At 38.3% G+C, this 22,731-nt stretch overlaps 1 protein-coding gene across 3 annotated transcripts in view; it reads left to right on the forward strand.

The window, feature by feature from the left end:
* SPOPL (speckle type BTB/POZ protein like) overlaps positions 1 to 21,568 on the forward strand; it is a 32,030-nt gene extending 10,462 nt beyond the window's left edge. For 2 of the 3 annotated variants that reach the window (XM_085067133.1, XM_085067132.1), the window contains 10 exons: positions 4,469 to 4,603; positions 4,786 to 4,907; positions 5,173 to 5,324; positions 8,699 to 8,826; positions 12,867 to 13,044; positions 13,139 to 13,194; positions 14,768 to 14,890; positions 16,066 to 16,208; positions 16,292 to 16,345; positions 18,417 to 21,568. In XM_085067133.1, the coding sequence (XP_084923259.1) occupies positions 4,526 to 4,603; positions 4,786 to 4,907; positions 5,173 to 5,324; positions 8,699 to 8,826; positions 12,867 to 13,044; positions 13,139 to 13,194; positions 14,768 to 14,890; positions 16,066 to 16,208; positions 16,292 to 16,345; positions 18,417 to 18,561 (1,179 nt within the window). In that variant the 5' untranslated portion in view covers positions 4,469 to 4,525 and the 3' untranslated portion in view covers positions 18,562 to 21,568. Of the gene's footprint in view, positions 1 to 4,468; positions 4,604 to 4,785; positions 4,908 to 5,172; positions 5,325 to 8,698; positions 8,827 to 12,866; positions 13,045 to 13,138; positions 13,195 to 14,767; positions 14,891 to 16,065; positions 16,209 to 16,291; positions 16,451 to 18,416 lie in introns of all 3 variants that reach the window. The other variant, XR_014853541.1, reaches the window with a different exon arrangement.
* Positions 21,569 to 22,731: the final 1,163 nt, after the last annotated feature.

A 22,731-nucleotide genomic window follows, 5' to 3' on the forward strand; every position in this document is an offset into this window, starting at 1 on the left:
GCACCTGCTGCAGTGGGACTGCTCTGAGAGCTCCTGGGGTTGCTGGGACACTGACCTGCTCTTCATCAGAGAGCTGCACCAACATCCTCCTAACAGGGCAGCTCTGCAGAAAGGTTTATAAAGTGCTTTGTGGGTTTAGTATTGGGGGTTTAGAAAATTCTTCTTTGTGTGCTCCTATGTATGTGATGCTTTCTTAATGAGCTAATCATTTTTGCAGTGAAAAAGTTGAGATAATTCCAGCACAAGATGTAAGAGACTGGGAATGTGTTCTTGTCTAGCTCTGAGAGGTTGAAAAGTAACTCTGTTTAGAATAATGTTGATAAATACTGAATTTCAGGGGAAACAAGATGATATTATTGAAAGTCATGTTACTGATGTAAGAAGTTGCTTTGAATCTTAAAATCTCTTCTTAAAAGTTAGGAAAATTGAGAGCTGATACAGCTTTCGTTGAAATTCATGGTAAATACGTTTTTTGGAAGGAAGCCCATACTTCCATTACAGTGTGTGTGCAGGTAATTAATTAGCAATAATCAATTTCAGATAGCTTGAAGTTTAGCACAGGTGTTTCACTAGGAAAGCACTTCAGTTAATTCCTAAATAAAATATGCTTTGAGAAATCTTTTTTTCATGTTATTTCTGCCTACTTGCTCACTGTAGGAGGATCAGCTCCTCAAATACCCTGATTTAACAGAATCTGGTCTATTTGCAGAGTGATTATCAGGTGAAGCCAATGCCTTCCTTAACAGACCAGTAGCAGAAGTGATAAACCCATCATGTTTGGGGTCTTGAAGTACAATCAAACAACCTTTGAGCTTTTCTTTTTTTTTTTTTTTTCTTTTTCTTCTTTTTTAAAGTAAAACAATGAGCACAAACTCTGAGTTAAATCAGCACTGACTGCTGTACAACACTGACTGTATCACTTCATTAGAAAAAAACCCCATACAGAGGAACTTGACGCCCTTTAAAAATACATCTCATTTTCCTTTTGCAAACCAGAAACTTCTTTTACCCCCATGCATTAAAGCTTGTTTTGCTGTTCCCAGTGCATGTTTGCCCTGATGGTCAGACATTTCTGCCTGGCCACACGGACTGGTTTGTTGAGCCGTGTCCAGACAGGTACAGCATTGCCTGAACACTCTTGGAGCTATTGTCTGATAATGTTCCATCATTTCTGCTGCTTTGTTCATGATAGCCTGCAGAGTAATAAATGCAGGTTCTAGCATGAAAATTGTACCTCTAAGTTGTTTCATCCTGCAGATAGCAGACCTGTCTTCCTGCCCTTCACTGATTTAATTCCACCCAGTCGTTCTCCAACTGGTTTTGGGAGCTGCAGCTCTCTCTGTTTGCAGCCATTTGGTCTAATAGGCTGTGATGAGGGGTTGGTACTTGGAAAACCATTTTGTCAGAGCTGATGACAGTGGCTAATCAATGATTCATAAACAATTACTCCAGAGTAGCATTTAGTGTCCTCCCCACGCAGAGCACGGTGGAACAAAGGATGAGTGTTTGGCTGCCTGTGCAGGGTCCACTTTGCCCTGGTGACCATTGGTGGCCACTCAGCAAGGTCTGGCTGTCAGCCTGAGGACTGCAAAAGTCCTTCTCCAAACACATCTACCCTTCAGGACAGCATCTTTAAAGCTTATGTTCTCTCTCAGGTTGTAGTTCTGGTAAATATCCCCATGTCCCCACCCAAATGCCAGTTAACTAAGTAGAGTGAGGGGCAGATCTGCAGTACTGCTAAACCATTTCCATCCTTCTCCCTGTCTTTTGGTACATGCTAACTGAGCATCAGATACTCTATTTATTCATCCTCCATTATTCAGTTTATTTTGGTTAGTCCCTTGTTTTTTTAAGTTGTGTGTCCAGGCGTACTAAAAAATACAGACACTCAGCATCAAGTATTTAAAGGTATTGCTTTCTGCCAGTTTTCTCAGTCTAAAAATGGGATTGGAATAGTAAATCCATGCAAAAAAGGTGAGGTGTAAACCTGCTCCTTAGAGATGTATCAGGAGGTCATCAAAATCAGTTTTCTGTTCATGGGAAACTTTACAAAAAGCTGAGGCTATTCACAAGGACCTGGGAAGTGTACTTGGGTAAAACCAGGCCTTCCTTCAGAACCTGAAATAAATAAAGTCTATGCAGCAGGTGGAAGCAGCCTGTGAAGTACAGATGCCCTGGGTAAAGCAGGTACAGAGACAAGGCAACAGATGGACCTGAAAATAATTGCAAATAACTACCTTTGCTTAGAGTTAAATTCTCAGTGAATCAAGCTGATTTAGCTGTGAGACAAGAGTGGGCAGATAACTACTGGTAGCTGGCCCAAGGTCACTGAACACTTTCTTTAAGAGATTGTGTACAGCAGTTATTTTCAGGCTATTCCAATTTAGAAGCCCCTTCAGAACAAATTTGGCTCAGATCTGCTGCTCCTTCATGGTTACTAGGAGCTGACTGGTCTAATGGAGTGAAGAATTGAGGTACAGATGAGAGACGAGACAGTGCTGTGCATCTCATGCAAATGACAGAATAAGGAATGGGCTCTATTTCTTCTTGCAGCAAAAGTGCTAATATTTGCTTTATGAAAGGGGGGTGTTCATATGTATTCTTCCAAGGAATTTTAGTCTGGGTGGTTCTGTACAGACAATCGAAACCAATTGTAAACATGTAAGCAAAAACTATGTAAACACAGCATGCACAATATATGTGTTTCCTGCTTAAAAAAATATGAGGCAAACAAGTTCAGTTACCCTAAATTTAGGGGTGCTGTTTCTTTTTCATTTATGGAAAGCACTAATGAAGTACTGAATGTTGCCATAAATACAAGTTTCATTTTGGGAAAACTCATTTATTAAAGAAAGCTGAATTGTATTTATGATTAGTTTTCAATGTCTCAGTGATCCATATCTTGCAGGAGACCTATTCAATGTTTTGTTTTCATCCTGTCATAGCAGATGTGTTGGTAGAGATTCGTTAAGGGATATGATTAAGGGATATGATTATAATATGATTATTCCTCATCTGGTAAAAACTGAGAATTAGCTTTCTTTTCAAGGTTTTAAACTTCTGTGATTCAGAACAATCCCCTGTCAGCAGGCTTTGATGTGGAAGGGCTACTTCATAGCACGAGTGAGTGAGAAGCAATACCAGAAAAGCAGGTGGGAAAACATCCAATGAGGATCATAGCAATTCATACAACAGAATTCTTCCTGTAGGAAAAATGAGCTCCTTCACATCATGACTGAATTGTACGTGGTCTTGCAGTGTCTTTTTAGCAGTGTTTGCATAAAACCTCCTTGCTCCATCCCTAGAGAGTTCCGTCGTGATTAGTGATGTGCAATCCCATCTTTGGAGGAAGACAATTAATGCTGTTCTATCACGGCTAGAAAGAGCTATACAGCAGAGCAGTCAAATGCTGCAGAAAGATGGTTGCTTTTAAGTGATAGCAGAGTATGTTTAAAAAAACTTTCTGTGCTAAGAGAAAATGTTTCATGGCAGAAATAATTGACTTTCTTCTGGTTTGATTAGGGTTCATTCCACTTCTTAGCAACTCCATGTAGCAACTAAAGTGAGAGGCTGTGCTTGTGACAGGAACCTGTGTACAGCTGACAGCAAAGTCTCCCTTAAAGGAGAGCCAGCTAGGAACCCAAACTCCCGTAAAGGAGAGCCAGCCAGGAGCCCAGAGCTGCCCTCTGATGGGCCCACCTTTCATTAGCCAGCCCCAATTACTGCTCTGTAGCCAGTGTGAGGGATCTGGGCAAGTGACTCAGTTCCTGATGGGCACAAGGAGCTGGATGCTCTCTCAGGTGGTGGTAGTTCATAACAAAATCCCTTTATTTGTTGTTGGAAAGTTCTGCAGGGTTGGGAGGTTGGCTGAAACTGTTTTCCAGCTTTGCCCTTTGGTAGGGAATGAGCATGTGGTTGTGGTGATTTTAGTTCTTCAGCTGTGTCTGTTGGTGTTAAAAGGCAGCTGAAAGAAAGGAAATACTACTTGAAATGCAGGTTTAATTTCTTCCCCTCCATTCAGAAATCTCAGGGTTGTGTGAACCTATTCTACTCCCAGGTGGCTGAGTGTTCTTCTCCATGATGTCTGGGTGGAAAATTAAGGCACTGTACTAATAACTGAGTGCTCACAAGGCTCTGGGTACTCTGCAGATCAAAGCAGAAGAGCCTGAAGAAAGTTATAACACTTCTGGAGTGACCAGAGTGGTAATTTGCAGAGGGGGTGTTGAAATATTGTCATTAGTGGTGGTGTGTGATGCAGAGGTGCTTACTTTTATAAATTACTGTGAGAGGGCTCAGCCTGCAGGTTTTGAGCCCCAGTGGTTGTTAATGTGTGACACCCAGCAGAGCCATTGTCCTCTTTTCAGGTTGAATTTTCAGATGCATCGTTTAGTAAACACAATAATATGAATCTTTGCATTTCCCACACTTTAAAAAGGGTGAGCAAAATGTATGAATTGCTTTTTTTTAGGAGAATTACTGAAGTTTGGATTGCTCTCTTGATACTCTAAGCCTGCAATAAGTGGCAATGTCAAGGGTTCCCACCCCACCTCCTCCTGGGGAGATGTCCAGTGGACCTGTGGCTGAAAGCTGGTGTTACACACAGGTAATTTATATAAATTCCAATGGCTTTATTTTCCATTATTGTCATAATAATTGTTAAAAAAAAAAAAAACAAAACAAAGTTATTTGCATTGAAAAATTATAGCTTATAGTCTAAGTAGTTCTCATAGTTAATGCTTGATATGTAAGTTAAATTTTCTTAACATTTTTTGTTCTTTTGTTCAGGTTAAAGTAGTAAAATTTTCGTACATGTGGACCATTAATAACTTCAGTTTTTGCCGAGAAGAAATGGGTGAAGTTTTAAAGAGTTCTACATTTTCATCAGGGCCAAATGACAAAATGAAGTGGTAAGGTTTTTATCTGAGCAAGTGCTTTGGTTTTGTTCTGGGGTTTTTTACTCACAAAAATTGTCAAGTTAAATTACAAATAAATATTAAAACTTGAACACTTCTTGGAATTTTAGTGTAGGTATGGATTGGTTCTAATCTCAAAGTGTCAGCAATCACAAGGAAACATTTATTTCAGTAGCGTTTATCATTGTGTCTTGTAAAAACATTTCTGAATTTATTCTGGGTACCATTTAAAAATTGCAATTTCTCCATTTTTTTTCAGGTGCCTGAGAGTGAATCCAAAGGGATTAGATGATGAAAGCAAGGACTACTTGTCATTGTATTTGCTTTTAGTCAGTTGTCCAAAAAGTGAAGTCAGAGCAAAATTCAAATTTTCCCTGCTGAATGCTAAAAGAGAAGAAACAAAAGCAATGGGTAAGGGAATATTAATGTGGTTTTGTAAGAACATCAGCAATGTAATTTTTTTCAGTTGAGAGCAGAATTTAATATTGAGATAAACTTTAAAAATACCTTTCTTTAATTTCCTTTTGGGAACTTAATTATAAAATCCTGTTCATGTTTCACACATTTCTGATCACTGAGCTATGTTAATTCTATCCTGAGCAGTATAAATTACAGCACATTGCCAACTGCTGTCACTCCAGGTCCTTGTCACTTAGTTTTTCCAGCAGATTATTCTTGTTTCCTGTTAGTAGAGGTGTATCTGCTTGTTTGTAGCTACAGTGGAAGTGTTTGATTTCCATGGTTAATTAGGATAAGCATGCATGGCTTTTTTTAGACATCCTTCACAATGTTTTGGTCTATTTCAGCTGATTTACACTGTAATCAGTTTAAAAACATGAGCCATGTACCCAAGGAATTAGAAGACTTTGAAATAGCTGGTGATTTGATTTAATTGTAGAGTTGATATAAAAAATGTATGGAAAGCTCTTAGTTTCAAACTTGTGAGCACAGCCTTCATTGGAAATGCTTTTTAGGAAAGCTGTGATTCTTTTGAAAATGAATAATTTAATGCTGATCTGCACTGAATTTGTGCTGCTCCAAGTCCTGTATGTGAAGAGTATCTCTTTATTTTTCTTCCCTTCTTCTACCCCAGGACTTTAGAGATGTTTCAGGTCCTGTTTTGTTGCAAGTTCTTAATTTCTTGCAAAAGGTGAATAATTCTGCAGTGTTTATACCAAAGTTCATGCTATTTCTCCTGAAGTATCTAGGCCCACTTGTAATCTCTAAATTAAATCCACAGAACTGAGTTGGGATTTAAAAATTAAATTATCGGAAAGAAGGTAAACGTATATGTTTCACATATATGTTTCACTCTACTGTCCCTGCAAGATTCCTCAGTCCCTGCAAGATTCCTCCTTCTGGAGCTTATATGAACAAAGCTATACCTGTATACATCTGGTGAATCTTTGTACACATTAGCTGAATACTTTGGCTCACCAGAGGCTTCCAGTCCAGGAGAGGATTGGTGTTTGTAATAAAATGTAAAACTGCAGTGTGTACATCAAAAACTATCTGGGGATAATCATAGAATCAGAGGATTGCAGAGGATGCCCAGGACCTCTGGAGGCTGGCTGGCCCCAAACCCCTAAGGTTTGGAAGCTGAAAGCCTTATGGGTTCACTGTGTGTCCTTGTTCACTTGTTGTCCCTCAGGACCCCAATCTGCAGTGTCCTGTTGGTTCCTGACCAGCAGGTCTGTAGCAAACACCCAAATCCTGACCCATCAGCCCTCTGCTGGTTCATCATCCTCTGCAGTGCTAAAAATCCTCTGAGTAGGAGTGTCTTCAGCTTCTGCAATAGTAGCTGTACCGTGTTTGGCAGCTCAGGAGTTATATTTTCACTTCGGGAAATTACCACCAGAAGTCTTATTTCTTGGACTCTCCAGCCATTTGCCATCTGCTTCTGTAGATGCTGTGTATTTACTGAGACAGGAAAATGATGCCCCACTTCCAATGTCCCTTGTAAATTGATAATTCATGTATAGGCTGCTGCTTCAAGGGGTGAAGCTGTGTATGAAACAGAACAAACTAACATTTTAACTTTATTAGAAGAAAAATACATTCGCACTTCTACACTGCTCTGTTTTTCTTCTCTTGTGTACTTAATTTTGGGGGTTAACACTGCTTGTTGCTGCTAAGAGTAAAATCTAAGCCTGCAAGATGAAGAATTGGGCTGAATTTAGAGGAGACATTTTTGAATCCTTTTGGGAACGTGATTTTCTGAATTTTTTTTTTAAATTCAATTTAATGAGGTTAAAAGTTTTTTAAAGTGTGGAAACATAAATCCAGATGCCAAAAAATCTAGACGATATTTCTTTAAAATGTGCTTTTCCTCTTTTGTGTACAGATTTTAAAATGAGAGCAGTTTTGTCTATTCTGTTGCCCTTCAAGCCCCTCCAGTGCACTTCAGTAAGTGCATTTCCCTCTGCTCTGTGCTCTGCATGGGCAAAGGGAGTTGTTGATCCAGGAGTGTGACTGGGACAGAAACCTCACACCTCCTGCAGTGTCAGCTCCTGGGTGGTTCTTCCTTGTATTCTGAAAATACAATGCAAATCTCTACAGGATATTTGGCTTGATATAATCCTAGTGAAAAACTGTTGTGAAGATCATTTTTCCAGCTCCTGGTGGTGAGGACAGTGTGTGACACGTGTGTGTTTTCTGTGGTACGTGGTTGAGGGTGTTCCAGTGATGCTGCCAAGTTCAATAGTCTAGGGAAGTCTGGCTTTGCTGATGGCTTTATTTTGGAGGTTGTAGAAGGAATGGTATTTTAACAGATTCTGTCATTAAACACACTGTGTTTTTATTGCAAACTTCTGACTCTAAACTTCTGAATTGCTTTCTGGAAGGCTAAAGCATCCCTGCATGCAGCAGATGAGATGGTGATGTGTTTCTTGCCCAGCTTTTTTGGAATGAAAGAAAAGTTCTTTCTTAAAGAGCTCTTAATGAGATCCTCCCCACCCCCCCTCAGGTCTTACTTCAGTATTCTTGCTGTCTTAATTTTGAACAATCATCCTAAATATAATCCTGGATATGCTTTATTCAATTTATCCTCTCAAAGCCATTCCCAAATAACCTCTTCTCCATATTTTAGCGCCCTGTAAAAGTATATGATGAATTTACATGTGTTTGCACTGTGGGAATTCTTTTTTGGCTGTGAACATTAGAACTGGGAAAAAAAAGAGTTGTGTGGTCACAGCAAATCTGATATATTAAAAAAAATCTCATAACTAGGGCTAAAATGTACATATAAATAATAGTTTTTTATGATGAAAACAGTTTACTACTTGAAAGCTTTTATTCCTGTTTTGCTATTTTAATGCTTTTTCTGTATTTCAAACTAATTTCAACCTGTGAAACAAGATTTTCCATTTCAGGAAGAAGTCAAACCAGATTGTTATGACAACTGCAGAGCATTGTCAGGATGGGTTTGTGGTGACAAATTCATTGTAACGGTGCTTCCCTGTGAACAATTCCTGTTTTGACACATTGGCATTCTTAAACACTCACTGAAAACCTCCTTGTGCTGGATGGTGCCTAAGAGATCTAAGGAGATGATGTGGTTTGAATTGCAAATTGTGCTCCACTAAGTTCTATCAAATGTGTTATAACACTATTACAATATTAAACAGGTTTTAATCAGGTCTGTGTTTTCTAGAAACGTGACATGTGATCCAACTGTGTGAAATGGATTCATTTTTTTATGAAAACTTAGCCTTGATGTGGAATTAGGTGTTCTTTGTTAATGTTTTCCTTTAACTTGCTGTTATTTGTACATAATTTTTTATCAGAAAGCCAAAGAGCATATCGATTTGTGCAAGGCAAGGACTGGGGGTTTAAGAAATTTATCCGAAGAGATTTTTTACTAGATGAAGCTAATGGTCTTCTACCAGATGACAAGCTTACATTATTTTGTGAGGTGGGTATAGATTTTTTTAAAGTGGTAAACTTTTAAATAATATTTTCTGCTCTAATAAATTGAAATTTGTGTTGATTTAAACAGTAACATACTCTAAAATTGTCTTCTGTAATCTGTAAGCTTAGTAAAATATACGTTGCTTTGCATTTCATTTTGTTCTCTTTTTTGATGCTTGTACACTGAGGTGTAGAATGTTGAATTGATCACTTGTAAACTGCTGGGCTTCCCCATGAATCTGCCATGGCTCCATCAGAATCAACTGTGGAATTATTTATGTGAAAGGTGGCTGGTGTGTGCTGTGTACAGAAATGCTGTTTTACTGAGGTCACTTTTATTTAAAGGAGCTGTATTTGGAATTAGAGGATTGTTTTTCACTGGATAAGCAGAAGGAAATGTTCACATACTGGTTCATGTTAGAAAAGAAAACCCAACTAATTGTCAGAACCTATATGCCTGTAATATCCTAATTTATGGCTTTAATCAATGTATAGGTCCCATAAATTTTTGTACTAATTGTTAGGTTTTGTTTTCTGATTAAATGCAAGTATTTTGTAGAAGGTGTGCTTGATACTGAAAATTAATACTGAGAGCTGTGGTATAAATTTAACTTCACGGTGTATTGTGGGTCATTTCTTCTATAATATCATTTATGTTCATAACCTAAATTTTCATATTAAATTTCAGTAAAAAGCTTACTCAGTGTTAAAAATGGAAACTGGAGAAAGCAGCAGTGTAAGTGGAATGTATGTTGAATATACATTGGCTGGTTATCTGGGCTGCCATAAAGTGATTAGTGACTTAGGAGGATGATAGATGCTCTAACTGCTAATAAGTTTGCTTTGATCTGTGTATTTACAGGAAATGTGTAAAATTGTCTTGGCAAGATTACAATTTAATTATATGTCATTATGCTGGGTAGGAAGAATAATTGAAATGTGGCCCTTGAGACTAGATATTGCAAATATAGTGCATCTTATTTTCACTTAGACAAGTTAAATTAGCTGCATGATAAATTTGTTATGAATACAATTATTTGGGTGATAAAAGCAGATATAACAAGTGTTTTATGGTTCTGTAAAGATACTATTGAGTATTTTCTCTTCTTTAGTTGTCCTCTTAATGAACACTTTGATGTAAATGAACAGCTCTTAAAAGTGGCATTTGGTTTTGGAATAGATCACTCTCTAATTTCAGAGATCAAGTTTGTTAAAAAAAAAGTAGAAGAAATACTGAGTTTTCCACAGAGAAATACAGTTACTTAAATGCTCATGCTAATCAGTGAATTTAGCTGTGTTTCTCTACAGAACTTGATGTTCTGTTGTGAGTAGGTTTTATGAAGTGTTGGACCTACTCTGATTATAAAATGTGGAAGGAAGTAAAACATTTAGTTGTTCACAGTGAGCATGTTAAAATAACTTCTGGCTTGTTTCAGGGTGAAGGGAAAAATTGGAAATCCAAATATTTTTAAGAATTTCTTTTTGAATGTGTGATACCAACTTTTCAGCTGTCCTTAGAAATGACAGCGTTGTTTGAAGGACCTGGTGCTATAGACAAGCCTGAAGTTTTTGTCCTTTTGAAACTTTACTGTTAAGTTCTAATACCTGTGTGACTTACCACTTCTTAAGACTATATTGCACTTGACATGATAAAACTTGCCAGATGTAGCATGTATTTAGTGAAGGTCAGTGATTACTGACTGTGTTGGTTTGCCCTTCTTCCCTTTGGGTTGCAGGAAGATTATTTGGTCATCTTTGGCAGCAAAGATGCTCATTCTGTGTTGCCAAAGATTCTTAAAATCAGCTTGGATGTGCCCTTTGGATTGGAACCTGAAGGGTTAAGTTTAATACTTTGTAAAGTCTGGTGCTGCCACCACCAAGTGACCTAGTGATTAAATACAGCCTCAGTTTTGGATTTTTTAGGCAAACTATCTCTGTTTTACTCGATTCTCCCTTTCTCCATAATCTGAAAATACTGAAGCCTTGCAAGTGTTCCATTTGCTGACGGGACAGTATATTCTCTGCTTTCACAGATCTCTTACCTGGTTTAGTAGTCCAAGGAATCATTTATATCACCCTTACTATTAGATCATCACAGATTCAAAACCAAGAAAATTACAGACGTTATCTTTGTTAAGTGGCATCACACAGAACTTGTTTAAGTTGACAAATTTTCAGTAGTTATATGGGATTAACTTGTTTGGATTTCATCTTAATTTAAATGAATTATAATAAGAGGATGCACTTGATTTTAGGCATACCATCTGGACAAGTGAGATACAAAATGTCAGCCATCTAAGCCTTTGTATTTAGAATCTTTAAAAGACAATACATGCCAGGCCACTCGGATGGGGGAGACTTGAATTCAAACTTTGTTTGGGTTATATCTTAAAACGATGACCTGTAGCAAATTGTTGTGTTGCACAGCTATCAATACATTTTTAGACACCATTCTGAAATAGAGGTTTGGAAGGTCAGAGATCAGTTTGAGTGCACATAGAGTGTGTAGATGACTTCCCTGAGGCACTGTGTAGCTAACAAGAAGATGCTGTGTGGACAGCTGGGATCATGAACTTTTAAAGCAAGGCTCTGGAAAAGCAGGACTCTCCTCTGGCAACAGAAGATGAGCTTGGCTAAGCTGAAACTTCTTTGTGTGTGTGTATATCTCCTGAAATCACTGTGTATGTGAAAACTGAAATAGCTCTATGGATTTTTTTCTGTGTTGTAAATGTACAGTCTTATTGTGAGAGGGAAATTTTGCTGTGCTTTGGGTTTTTTTTTAAGGTGGAAGAATATAAAGGAATTTCTTGTATTCACAAGGGGGTATGAGATGATACAGGGAATTAGGCAATGATTCAAGTCCCAAAGCTGCTGTCATAATTGGATCATCTTTCTCCTCTTTTGGTCTGGAGTTTGGTTTGCAGTGCTCCAACTTTCTGTGAAGTTTAGCTGTGCTGTTTTTGCTTTATGCCAGATTTATTCCAGATGCTGTGCCTTTGGAAATCAACCAAAGCCCTGATGCTAACAGTATCAGCATTTTCTGTTAACATATAATCCTAATTTTCTGTATTTGGGAGATGGAGTGATCAAGATCTTATAGTGTGGCTCTTTACGGTGGTTTTATTCTCAGGTCTGTGCTCTGAGACAAGAGAAGCAAAACTTGCTTAGCTCTTCTGTTTTCCCAGCACACTGATTAAAAGGACTTAATTTGTGAAGATAAGCAAAAAAGTAAGGAGTGCTGCTGTCCTGTTCACTTCCTATATGAAAGACTTAAACATGGGGAATAATGGCAGAATATTCACTTCAAATGCACATATTTCAGTTTTCTGGACTAGTTCTGTGCAGAAGTTACATCCTGTGAGCATGCATTTCACTGTTGAAGTTACCTACTATATCTTGTACTTTGAAAGTAATGGCTTTTGATCTTGTTTGGAAAAAATTACTTGTGATTTCTGCCTCATCTGGACTAAGTAAAATTAAATAATGCACTGAATTTGCATTATCATACTGCAGGTTGTGTACAGACTTACTGTCAGTACAATAAGAGATATCTTGCTATAAAAAAATTCTGTGGATTATTATGTATGAAACTTTTCTGTGACCATGTGATCCTGATGATATGTATAGAATTTTATATTGTGTATATTTTACTCAGATGTGTGAAGTATTGGATTGTTAATTTAACTCTGAAATAGCACTATTTTTTTTTTTTGTTCCCACTGGTTTTCCAAGAACTGTATTTTTTGTCCTTGACTTATGTACTTTGGCATTTCTCTCAGGTGGCATGTGGCATTGTGCTCTCTTTCTTTTTGTTTTGGTTGGATAAATACACAATATTAGAGTTTCTTGAGTTAAGCCCTATTTGTTTAATGTTATTTAAAAGTAAACTGTAAAACACTAGTTTATGGTTCTGGCCTAATACCAGAAAAATCACTGTTTTTTGCTTTGCTTTGGAATTGTTGGAATTCTAGCAATAGGTACTGTGCTTTAATTATTGTTGGCATTCAGTTATGAAGGAGTTGTCTTGCTGTGATTTTCTGTTAGGTAAGCGTGGTCCAAGACTCAGTAAATATATCAGGACAGTCTAATACAAACACTTTGAAGGTACCTGAATGTCGACTAGCAGAAGATTTAGGGAATCTCTGGGAAACAACAAGATTTACAGATTGCAGTTTTTATGTAGGAGGACAAGAATTCAAAGCTCATAAATCTGTCCTTGCAGGTACTTTCTACTTTTGTATTGCTATTATTTTGTAATTTAAATTGCTCTAAGTTTAAAATTTGATTATATTTAATATTCACTTTTCTTGCTACAGCACGATCTCCAGTTTTTAATGCAATGTTTGAACACGAAATGGAGGAAAGCAAAAAGGTAAGCTGTACTGAAAATGTTACGTGTAAATATTTGTACCTTGTGAAAAAGGAAAACGTTGCAAAAAACTTGAGGTAGTGGAGATTGAGGAGGATGAGGACTCTGGAGGAGCAGGAGGGACAGCTGAACCTCTCCTTGTGAGATCTGAGGGCATTTGTGTAGAAAGAGTGGAGAGGTGCTGGAGGATTTGGCTTATTTCAGGTACTTGTGTCTGTCCTAGATTAAGTTTTTAAACATTAGCTACTGGTGTAATTGACCTGGTAATCTCTGCCCCCTTTGTGCCTCAGTTTATATCTTCACATCAGCTGATTGACTTGACTAAGGCTTTGCTGTAGAGTGTTAAAGTGTTTTTTATGGTATCCAAGAAACAAGAGGTGAATTATGAGAGGAATTAAGCCCTGAGGCAGTGGAACACTTCTTTTCATTCACAGCTTCTGCAGGCACTTGACCTGTGTAAGTGTTTTGGATGGGTGGTTCCTTAATCAGCAGAGTGCTGCTTCTGCTTTTATGCACTTGATGTCTCCCACAGCGAGGAGCTGTTTGTGTCTTTCATGAAGAAGAATTATCAAAAATGGGTTGGTTACAGGCAGAATCCGTGAAGAGGTGAGGAACTGATCACCTCACTAAAGGGTTGTGATAGATGATCCCCATTTGGTCTTGAAAGCTGCAAGATGCCACTTTGTGAGCACAAATCCATCAGGTGAATGTGGTGCTGGGGAGCAGCTGAGGGTCACAAATGGGGCACTTCCCTTCCCAGCACCTCTCCAGTTTGGAAACTTTCACAGCTGGAATTGGAATATTGGGAGCATTTTATTGAGGTTCCTGGACAGCAAGAAATCCAGACATGCCCCAGCTTGAGTTATGTGCCTTGATGTTAGCAGTGAATCTCCAGCATAGCCCTGCTCCTAAATACTGATTGCAAACCAGAGCATCTCCTGTGCCTGGGATTTTTATACTCCATTTAAAAGCCTGGTGCTTGCTTCTACATCTTTGACATCATTTGCTACTTCATTAGTTGCTTGTAGGGGATACTGTTCTAGGATTGGTCAAGCATGCAGTGCCACTGTTGTATTAGGGCAATCTTCAGCTGTGTGATGTCAGCTCAGTGTGCTGCTTTGTTTGCTTTTTGGATTCTCAGAGCAAAAGCTGTGCTGTGTTGACTCAGTTTAAATCGAGCCAAGAATGGCTCAATTTGTTCTGTCTGCTGCTCTGACTTCTGATATTCCAAACACATTGTTGTTGGGTTGGAAACTCAGAAGCATTTTTAAATATTCCTGAAACTGTGACTTGATTTTTATGTACAGTCCATGTGATAGACTCTAGAGTCAGGCATTTCTAGGAAAAAAATTGCAATTACTTTTTATTGCTGAAGCTTTTCCAGCTGATTTCTGCCTAACTTTTAAGAGCTTTTTTTGGTTGCTTTCTGCTTAACATTGTTACCTGAAATTTGTAAGGATTTTGAATGATGGATGATGAACGAAAACTTGTCGTGTGCATGCAGATGATACTTGATATTCACATTAAAATTGTAGCTAAATTCCAAAGACTTTTATTGATTCTTCTTCTTTACCAGAATCGTGTAGAAATAAACGATGTAGACCCTGAAGTTTTCAAAGAAATGATGAGATTCATTTACACAGGAAAAGCACCAAACCTTGAAAAAATGGCTGACAATTTGTTGGCAGCTGCAGACAAAGTAAGTAATTGATTCTGAAGTTCCTAAACCTGGTGTTTGCTTGTAAAAAGTTGGTCTAAATTAAAAAAAAAAATCTTATTTACAGATTGTTAGATATATATTTTGCTTTTTTAAACATGAGAACCATATCTCATTAGAAATTAAGGAAGATGGGAAAGAATAGACTTTTTTTAGCAGTAGAAAACTGATAAATCTTCTTTTAAACAGAAATGTTTCAGATACTTATTTAGTATCAATTTTTTTTACAAATTGGAAACCATTAATATGATTTGGAAAATTTGGTTTTGAATAAAATATGTACTAGAACTTTGTATTCTTCAAGAGGATTTATTCAAGTTCTTGAATTTACTTCCCAAAGGAACTGCTACTTTAAAACTTTCATATTTTTGTATTACCTACAAACGTAATAGTTCTAATCTTTCATCTCTTCTGTTTTGGGATCTTGTCTACTCTTAAAATTGTTGCTCTGTGAAACACTTTGTACTGTGATTTTTGAGATAAAGGGATTTACAGCAGCTCAGCAATTGAGGGTTTTTTTTGAATGCTGGCATTGATTAAGGGCATAATTGGTAAGTGTAGAGACTATTACAAGGTACAGTTATATGATTGTCTGCAATACCAGAAAATAAAATTGAAACTGTTCCGACTGTTACAGCCTTCAAAAAAGAAGCACAGTTTATTCATGCAAAATATTATACAGGAATGGTGTCACTTTACGTCAAATTTCTTGTAGGCTGTATCAAAGACATGAGGGAAATTAAGGGAAATTAGTAAATTTAGAGATGGATTGGGGCTAAATTTAGATCTTGTTTTAAACAATGTAGTTTGATGAAACTCCCTTGTATCACTTCTTGCCCCTCACTTAGAGATGTGAACCTGTTTAATGCTGATTTGTTTCCTTGCTCCTCCTTCCTTACCAAGCAGGAGGGAAATGAAAACTTCTGAATGAGTTATTTTAATAAAAATTCTGTCATCAGAGTCTTTCATTAGTTTATGTCAAGCCTGTGTTAAATTTGAGAACTCTGCAGAGCTGCACATTGTGCTTTGCAGTACCTGCTGGGATTCAGTTTGATATTTAGCACCAAGCCTGACTGGAACTGTCTTAAGAGCTGTAGAGATGAGGATTGAAGGAATGAGTTTGAGGAATGATTAGTGCAGTTTTTCTCTCTCTCCAGTATGCACTGGAACGGCTGAAGGTGATGTGTGAGGAAGCACTCTGTAGTAACCTCTCGGTAGAAAATGTTGCTGACATTCTTATCCTCGCAGATTTGCACAGCGCTGAACAGCTCAAAGCACAAGCAATAGACTTTATTAACAGGCAAGTAATGCTTTTGAGACTCTAAATAGATTTATGTTTATGCTTGGGTACCTTTTCAATAGGAGCACAATTCTCTCTTGCAGGTGCAGTGTTCTTAGACAACTTGGGTGTAAAGATGGGAAAAACTGGAATAGCAAGTAAGTTTCCCTGCCCCATGATGTTCTGTACAAACACTGCTAAGTAGACTGCAGATCTTAAGAACTGTTGCTTCATTTCCACACTACTGAGGCCTGTCACTGACTGTAAGTAAAGTAGGATTCAGCAGATGCTACCCTAGTTATGATTGTGACTCCCCTTTTAAATGATAGGGAATGTTAACTGCCCTCCAGTGTGAGATCCTGCAAATAGCTGGGTTTTATTCCCTCTCCTAGGGGCATGATGCTGTGAGATGGTGGAAGCAGCCTTTATAGGGAAAACCATTGTCTTAAGTACCCAGGTTTGTGCCTGGAGGAGTGATAACCCCAGTGTGGTTCCCAGACTAGCTTGGGTCAGTGTGAGCCTGCAGTGTTTCCACAGAAAGGAGGGCAGTTGCTCCCTTTGCCTTCGGGGACATGTTTGTGCACCTTGCCACATGCCGGCACAAGTGCTCTGGAGGCCACACAACTCGTCAGGCAGGTCCCTCTGACTCCAAGGGCTCCTTCCTGCCTGCAGATAGGTTGAGGCTGTGTGGCTCAGGCTCGGGCACTGATTGCAGCAGCAGCAGCTCGAGTGAATCACAGAGTGGAAGGCAGCCAGTTTCAGAGTAGCTGGTGGCAGGCTCAAACAGTGTAAGGGCAGTGGAGCATTTATTTCTTAGCATCAGAATCTCCAGAGAACTTAAAGGCAGTGTTGTATCACTTGGTTTAAATTATTATTATTTCTCCTTTAAATAAAAGACACTTCACAGGCATAATGATTGAGCATGATGTGGAAAAGAAGTGGGTGATGAAAGGTAAATAGTAAAATACCAGTGATAAAGATAAGTCAGAATCATAACTATGGAACTGCTTGATGTATGTCTTCTCAAGTGATTTGGAAGTTCCTGAGCTGATTTCTGTCTTGAATGTTTGCTGGTTGACATGCTGGCCATCTTTGCTTCAGCTGAAAAACCTGCAGTAATTCAGGGAAATAATCTGAGAGGGCCTGGCTTAATTTACTGACTCTGGGCACCAGGGAGTCTGAACTTTGGTATTGTTTCTCAAGGCCCTTACCTTTACTGACTTGCAGCAGCAGATTAAAGGCTTGCATTAGAAATCTGCCAAAGGTGTTTTGGAGATCATGTGGTGTAGAGGTCAGCTGGTAACTTCATGCTTGAAATATTCCTGAAACAGCGTGAGGGTGCTCAGGAAAGGCTTTTAAAAATGCAGACCAATGGAAATTTGGGATTGATGCATAGGATACTAGTTCCAAATTCCAGATTTATCCTGTGTCAGTGTGGCATGCATCCCAACCAATGTAATACTCCTCATGTGCAAAGTGAATTTTTTGCTGTTTTTTCTTTATTATTTCACCAAAAAGCAAATACATACATTGAGTAAATACATGAGTTTTAATCTCCTGGGTGTCAGTGTGATACTTGCTGAGCTCTGATACTGCTTTTGTATTAGTTAGAAAACAACAGTGGCCATTGAAAGCCATGTTGAATGTGGCCCATCATCTGCACTGAACCAAGAGTGAATATTCTCAGTGTGCTGCACTGGTACTGAGGGTGCAGGCTCCCAGTGAAGGAGTCTGGAGCCAGCCAGCTAATCTGCCTTCATGGCTCTTTCTAGGAGATGAACTGCATCGTTTCTGCTGCACTTTCAGCTGATCCATCTTGTCATCCTTCCCTCTCCCCAAATTGAGCATGCCCTTTTATGTAATGAGATTATCATGTCTCCCCTTGCTTTTCCTCTCTGCTCTAGACCTCATTTTCTTCCAGTTTTCCTCTTTGTTTTATTGTTTTTCCTGAACAATTTCAGGGTGGTTATTCTGACACATTTCCCTAGCTGAGGTCTTGCTGGTACAGAGCAGAGCAGAACAAGTACCTTTTGTCCCACAGCTGATTATATTTCTCTACCCAAATTGCAAACTGCAGCTTCTCTCAGTTGGCATCCTCACTGACATCCACAGTCTGTCGCTCTACACTGTTTGACTGCCCTTCTGCAGCACTCCTGCCTTGCCTGCTCTTCTCCACTGTGCATTTGGTTTGTAAAATTGTGTGACTGTTCTTCATGCTTCTGTTTTCAGCCAAGCAACAGACATAATGGAAACAGCAGGCTGGAAGTCCATGATCCACTCCCACCCTCACTTAGTAGCCGAGGCCTTTCGCGCTCTGGCGTCTGCACAGTGTCCACAGTTTGGCATTCCACGCAAACGGCTAAAACAGTCCTGAAATCTTCCATGGACTCTAGAGAAATTGGACTGACTCCACTCCTCCTTGTCCAGAGGTGTCCTCACAAACCATAACAAGAGTTTTTGTTATCCTTGTCCACAGAACAGAAGCTGAAAAAGCCTATTGTTTGCTTTTCAGATGGATAATTTATGGTTTAATCCTCAGCTTTAAATTAGACTGATTACTCTAATTCACTGAAAGGCCTTAAATTATCTTCAATGACTCTCTAGTCCATATAGTCTAATGTATCTTGATTTTTTTATTATTATTTTTTAATGTGCCTTGTCTTTTTGACTAGGCTCTGCAGGATTGCACTAGCTCCATAATGCAGTAAAGTTGATAACTGAAGATTAATTTTTGAAAGGGATCTTCCATTATTTTCAGAAGAAAAAAAAAAAAGATTATAGTTTGGTCCTGTGCTAACTGGAAGGTTTTGACTGGCCTCTCATTAAAAGCACTTGAACCAGAGGCACATCATGTACCCTGGGCAAGTGCTAAATATAGGGAGAGCCTGTTTACCTTCAGCGAATGCCTACAGGCTATTTATGGCAATATACTGCTTTGAACATAATTTATTTTTCATTGTGGGGGCAAATATGCAATGGTTTGGCCCAAAAACGTATTTTCATTACAGTTTGTAATGCTTATTGTGTGTGTGTCAAAGCTGTCCAAGCGGTGAAAGGAAACACAGAATAAACCTCTTGCTTGTGTTTCTTTACGGTCCATCACTAGTTTACATTTAATGCAGAACTGAACGAGAGGTGAAAGAGTTCAATGTGAAAAGGAACAGTGTTGCATATGGAATAAATACATCCCAGTGTATGGTTGCATAGAAAAGTCAAGGATGCATAGAATGACCAAATGTAAATTGAGGAAATGGGCCAAATGGATTCTGAATATGCACTTTTAATGTGTAACTTTTGTATGTTGTGTGGTACATATATATTTTGCTTTTGATGACTTAATGAGGTACAGGTAATTGTGGCTTAACTTTTTAGATACATTTTAAGATGCCCACAGCCACATGGGATTTAGTTTTGTTAGAAAAGAAAGGCATGTCTTTTTAAGACTCAATTGAAGGTGGCTACTGCGAGCTTTCATATTTAAGTAACAGAATATTTTCGCTTATTTGAAAAAGGCATGTGAATGGTAAAAACTTTGAGGGGATTTTTCCCATCTTGACGTACATGCACAGCTTCCACAAACACCTGGGGAGGCTGTGCACACATGGAGGAGTATTTCCCTGAAATGTCAGATGGTATTTGCAAGCAGAGACTTGCTCAGTCTTGCATTTCAGTTATTGTACTAGCATTGTGGATGGTATTGAAATTCTGCATAATGTGAAAAGGATGAAACGTTTGTAAACTGCTTGTCACGGGCCAGTTCTTTATTATATGAACCTTAGCTTTAATATCAACATCCTCAGTGTTTGATAGCTTTGTTTACAATTGGGAGGAAAAGTCTGCAGTAGTGCACACTCTAAATGTTCCCTGAGTTATTGCATTGAGTTTACTGTAATAGTGATAATATGCTGTATTTCTTTTTTTGGGGAAGACTTGGGTTTTGCAGTGGGGAATGGGAGGAGATCTCACCTAATTTATGAACCTCTTTGCATAAGGGTTTGAGTTTGCCTATTAAAAAAAGTCGTGCAGGGAGGAGAGAGGATGAATTTCAAATTGTTTTTCTATCCTCATTTTGTTGAGATTCATCTGACTTGCTCTGAGTGAATTTTTTAGAGGAAAAAATATATAATTTTATACTTTGGCATCTAGTTAAACCACTTACAAAGGTAAATTGGAAAAAAATGCCCAGTCTAATTTTGAAGAGCAAAACCTCTAAAACATACATTTTCTTCTTACCCTCTAACTAAATCTTTATGATGGCTAGAGTGTAAAATCAGAAATGTTAATTACACACAAGGCATCAAATGATACATTTACAGAGATTTATCAATCTTTAAATCTTTATCTAAGATAGGATCTCAAAAGCATTCTCCACAATAGGAAGTGAAGGTGTTTATTCCAAATTCATGATGTTTTTGCTGCACTGTGTAATGTGTTGAGACTACAGCTCCTCATCCTCATCACTGTAAAATTCGCAGCTCTCACGTGCAAAGTGACTTGAATACTTCATGCTGTAATGGTTGCCCAGGTCAGCCTGTTCTAAAGTAACAACATACAGTAACCACATGGAAAGCTTAAGGATTTATAGAATTTTTTTTTAAAGGCTAATAGCACACTTTGTACCAAAAAAAGTCAGACACTGTGCTGTGATATCATCTGCATCATAGAGTGTCCCCTCCTCAAGGCAGGCAGTGTGAACCATATGTTACACTAACAGGAAAGAGCCCTCTGCTGATGGATCTGTTTAGATTTGACTTTATTTATTTATGTTTTCAAGTTCTGTCAGATCTTGAGAAAAAGGTAAAAGCAGTTGCTGTATTCTTAAGTGAGTGCACTAATTATTCACCTCTTTAATGACCTCCATGCAGTGTTCTCACTGGAGCAGGACAGCTGGTAATGACAACCTTCCCCCTCGGATTCAGTAGCTGGGTTTCCTTCCCCACACCTCAACAACTTGCCCTTCAAAGCCTCACTTGGAAGTGCAGCAGATGGAGAACGATCCCATAATCAATGGTCAGGTTTTTCCAGGCTGAAATCTTGGGGGTTTTTTCCTAGTTTTGCCCCCGGGTTAGGAATTTGCCGTATGAAGGTGCCATGTTTTGGCTTGCCAACACTACTCTCTCAGATAGATGTGAACCACCACTTCCATGCTTTTCTGGGGAGAACCCTGCATGTGTCCTGTGTGTGTGTGACTGTGTGTGTGACTGTGTGGTGTTTTTTTGTCAAGGGTGACTTTCTAAAAATAAGGACTCAATTTGCTGTTAAAATGCTGTTATGTATTATATATATATTTTTTTTTTCTCCATTCAGACCTCTCCTAAGGAGATGCTTTGGGTGGAAGTTGCTTCAATAAATAATCCTTATTTCCTAGTCCATTTACTGCATGCAGAAGTATGAACACATTGTGCCTTTTTAGGAAACTGTTGCAATGAAGGGAAGATTTAACAGGGTGCAAGGTCTTTGTAAAACCTATTTTTAAAGGTGAAGAAGAATGCTCCTCGGTACACAATTGGGATGGAAAGTTACAAGTTGCATTTGACCTCTGTTGCATGTTGATTCTTGCTTCCTAAATTCAATTTCACTGAGGTACAAACTACACAAACAAGCGGAGTAAGTATTACAGATACAAGTTGAGTAATGGTATATTTTTGTGAAATTGTGATAATATTTGCTGTTACAAGATAAGTGTATGTCAAAATGTGATCATCATGGACACAAAGTTACCCTAGTTCTGATGTTTTTCTTAACACTGAGTATTTAGTATAAAATTCACCTTTGCACAGGAGATCAGTAGAAGACCTACATGGAGATTATGTTCCTTTGAAATCCTCACAGCAAGGCTCTCCCTTGGGAGAATAAAAGCCATGTGCAGTATTTGAAACTGTGTTTCATAGGAGGCAGTGAATTGCAGATGTGAAGTACTGCTACCTGAAATGTTGAATTTTGTTAAATTTTAAAGTTGGTTAAATTTTTTTTTTTTTGTAATTGACGAATGGAATGTTACTGTCCTCTTTGTCTGGTGTTGATAGTGTATTTAGTGCAGAGCTTAGCTCCTTAGCCAGCCAAGACACTTAGTCTCATAACTTGGCTTCTGCTTACAGTAAATGGACTATGTTTGTAAAGGGAATTCACTATTTCAAGTGTTTTGCAAGGAACTTCACTGTATTTGTAACCTGGTTTTTGAAGGCTTAAGATCAATGAGTCCTATTTTAGAAGTTAAACCAGTGAAATGACTCGGACCTGTTTTGGGATGGAAATGATAAAGAGAATTCAGATATGTAAACAGTTGTATCAAACCATCCAGCCTTTTTTTATCAGCTGATGTTAATGGTGAAATACTTTTTGTACCTTGTTGCTGAAAATATTTTTGCGTTTCAGCACAGCAAGTTACAATAAAGTTGTTACTTATACAGAATGTGTCTGCTTTATTTGTTGTCTGTATTTGTTCCCAATGGCTACCTTTGCTTTGAGAAAGGTATTTTCAGTCAGCACTGTCAGTCTCGTGTAAAATAGGCTGCTGTGCTTTTTTTGGAGCTCTTTTGGACCT

Source organism: Lichenostomus cassidix, chromosome 7 (genome assembly GCF_008360975.1).
Source record: "Lichenostomus cassidix isolate B80296 chromosome 7, HeHo_3.0, whole genome shotgun sequence".
NCBI classification, from domain to species: Eukaryota; Metazoa; Chordata; class Aves; order Passeriformes; family Meliphagidae; genus Lichenostomus; species Lichenostomus cassidix.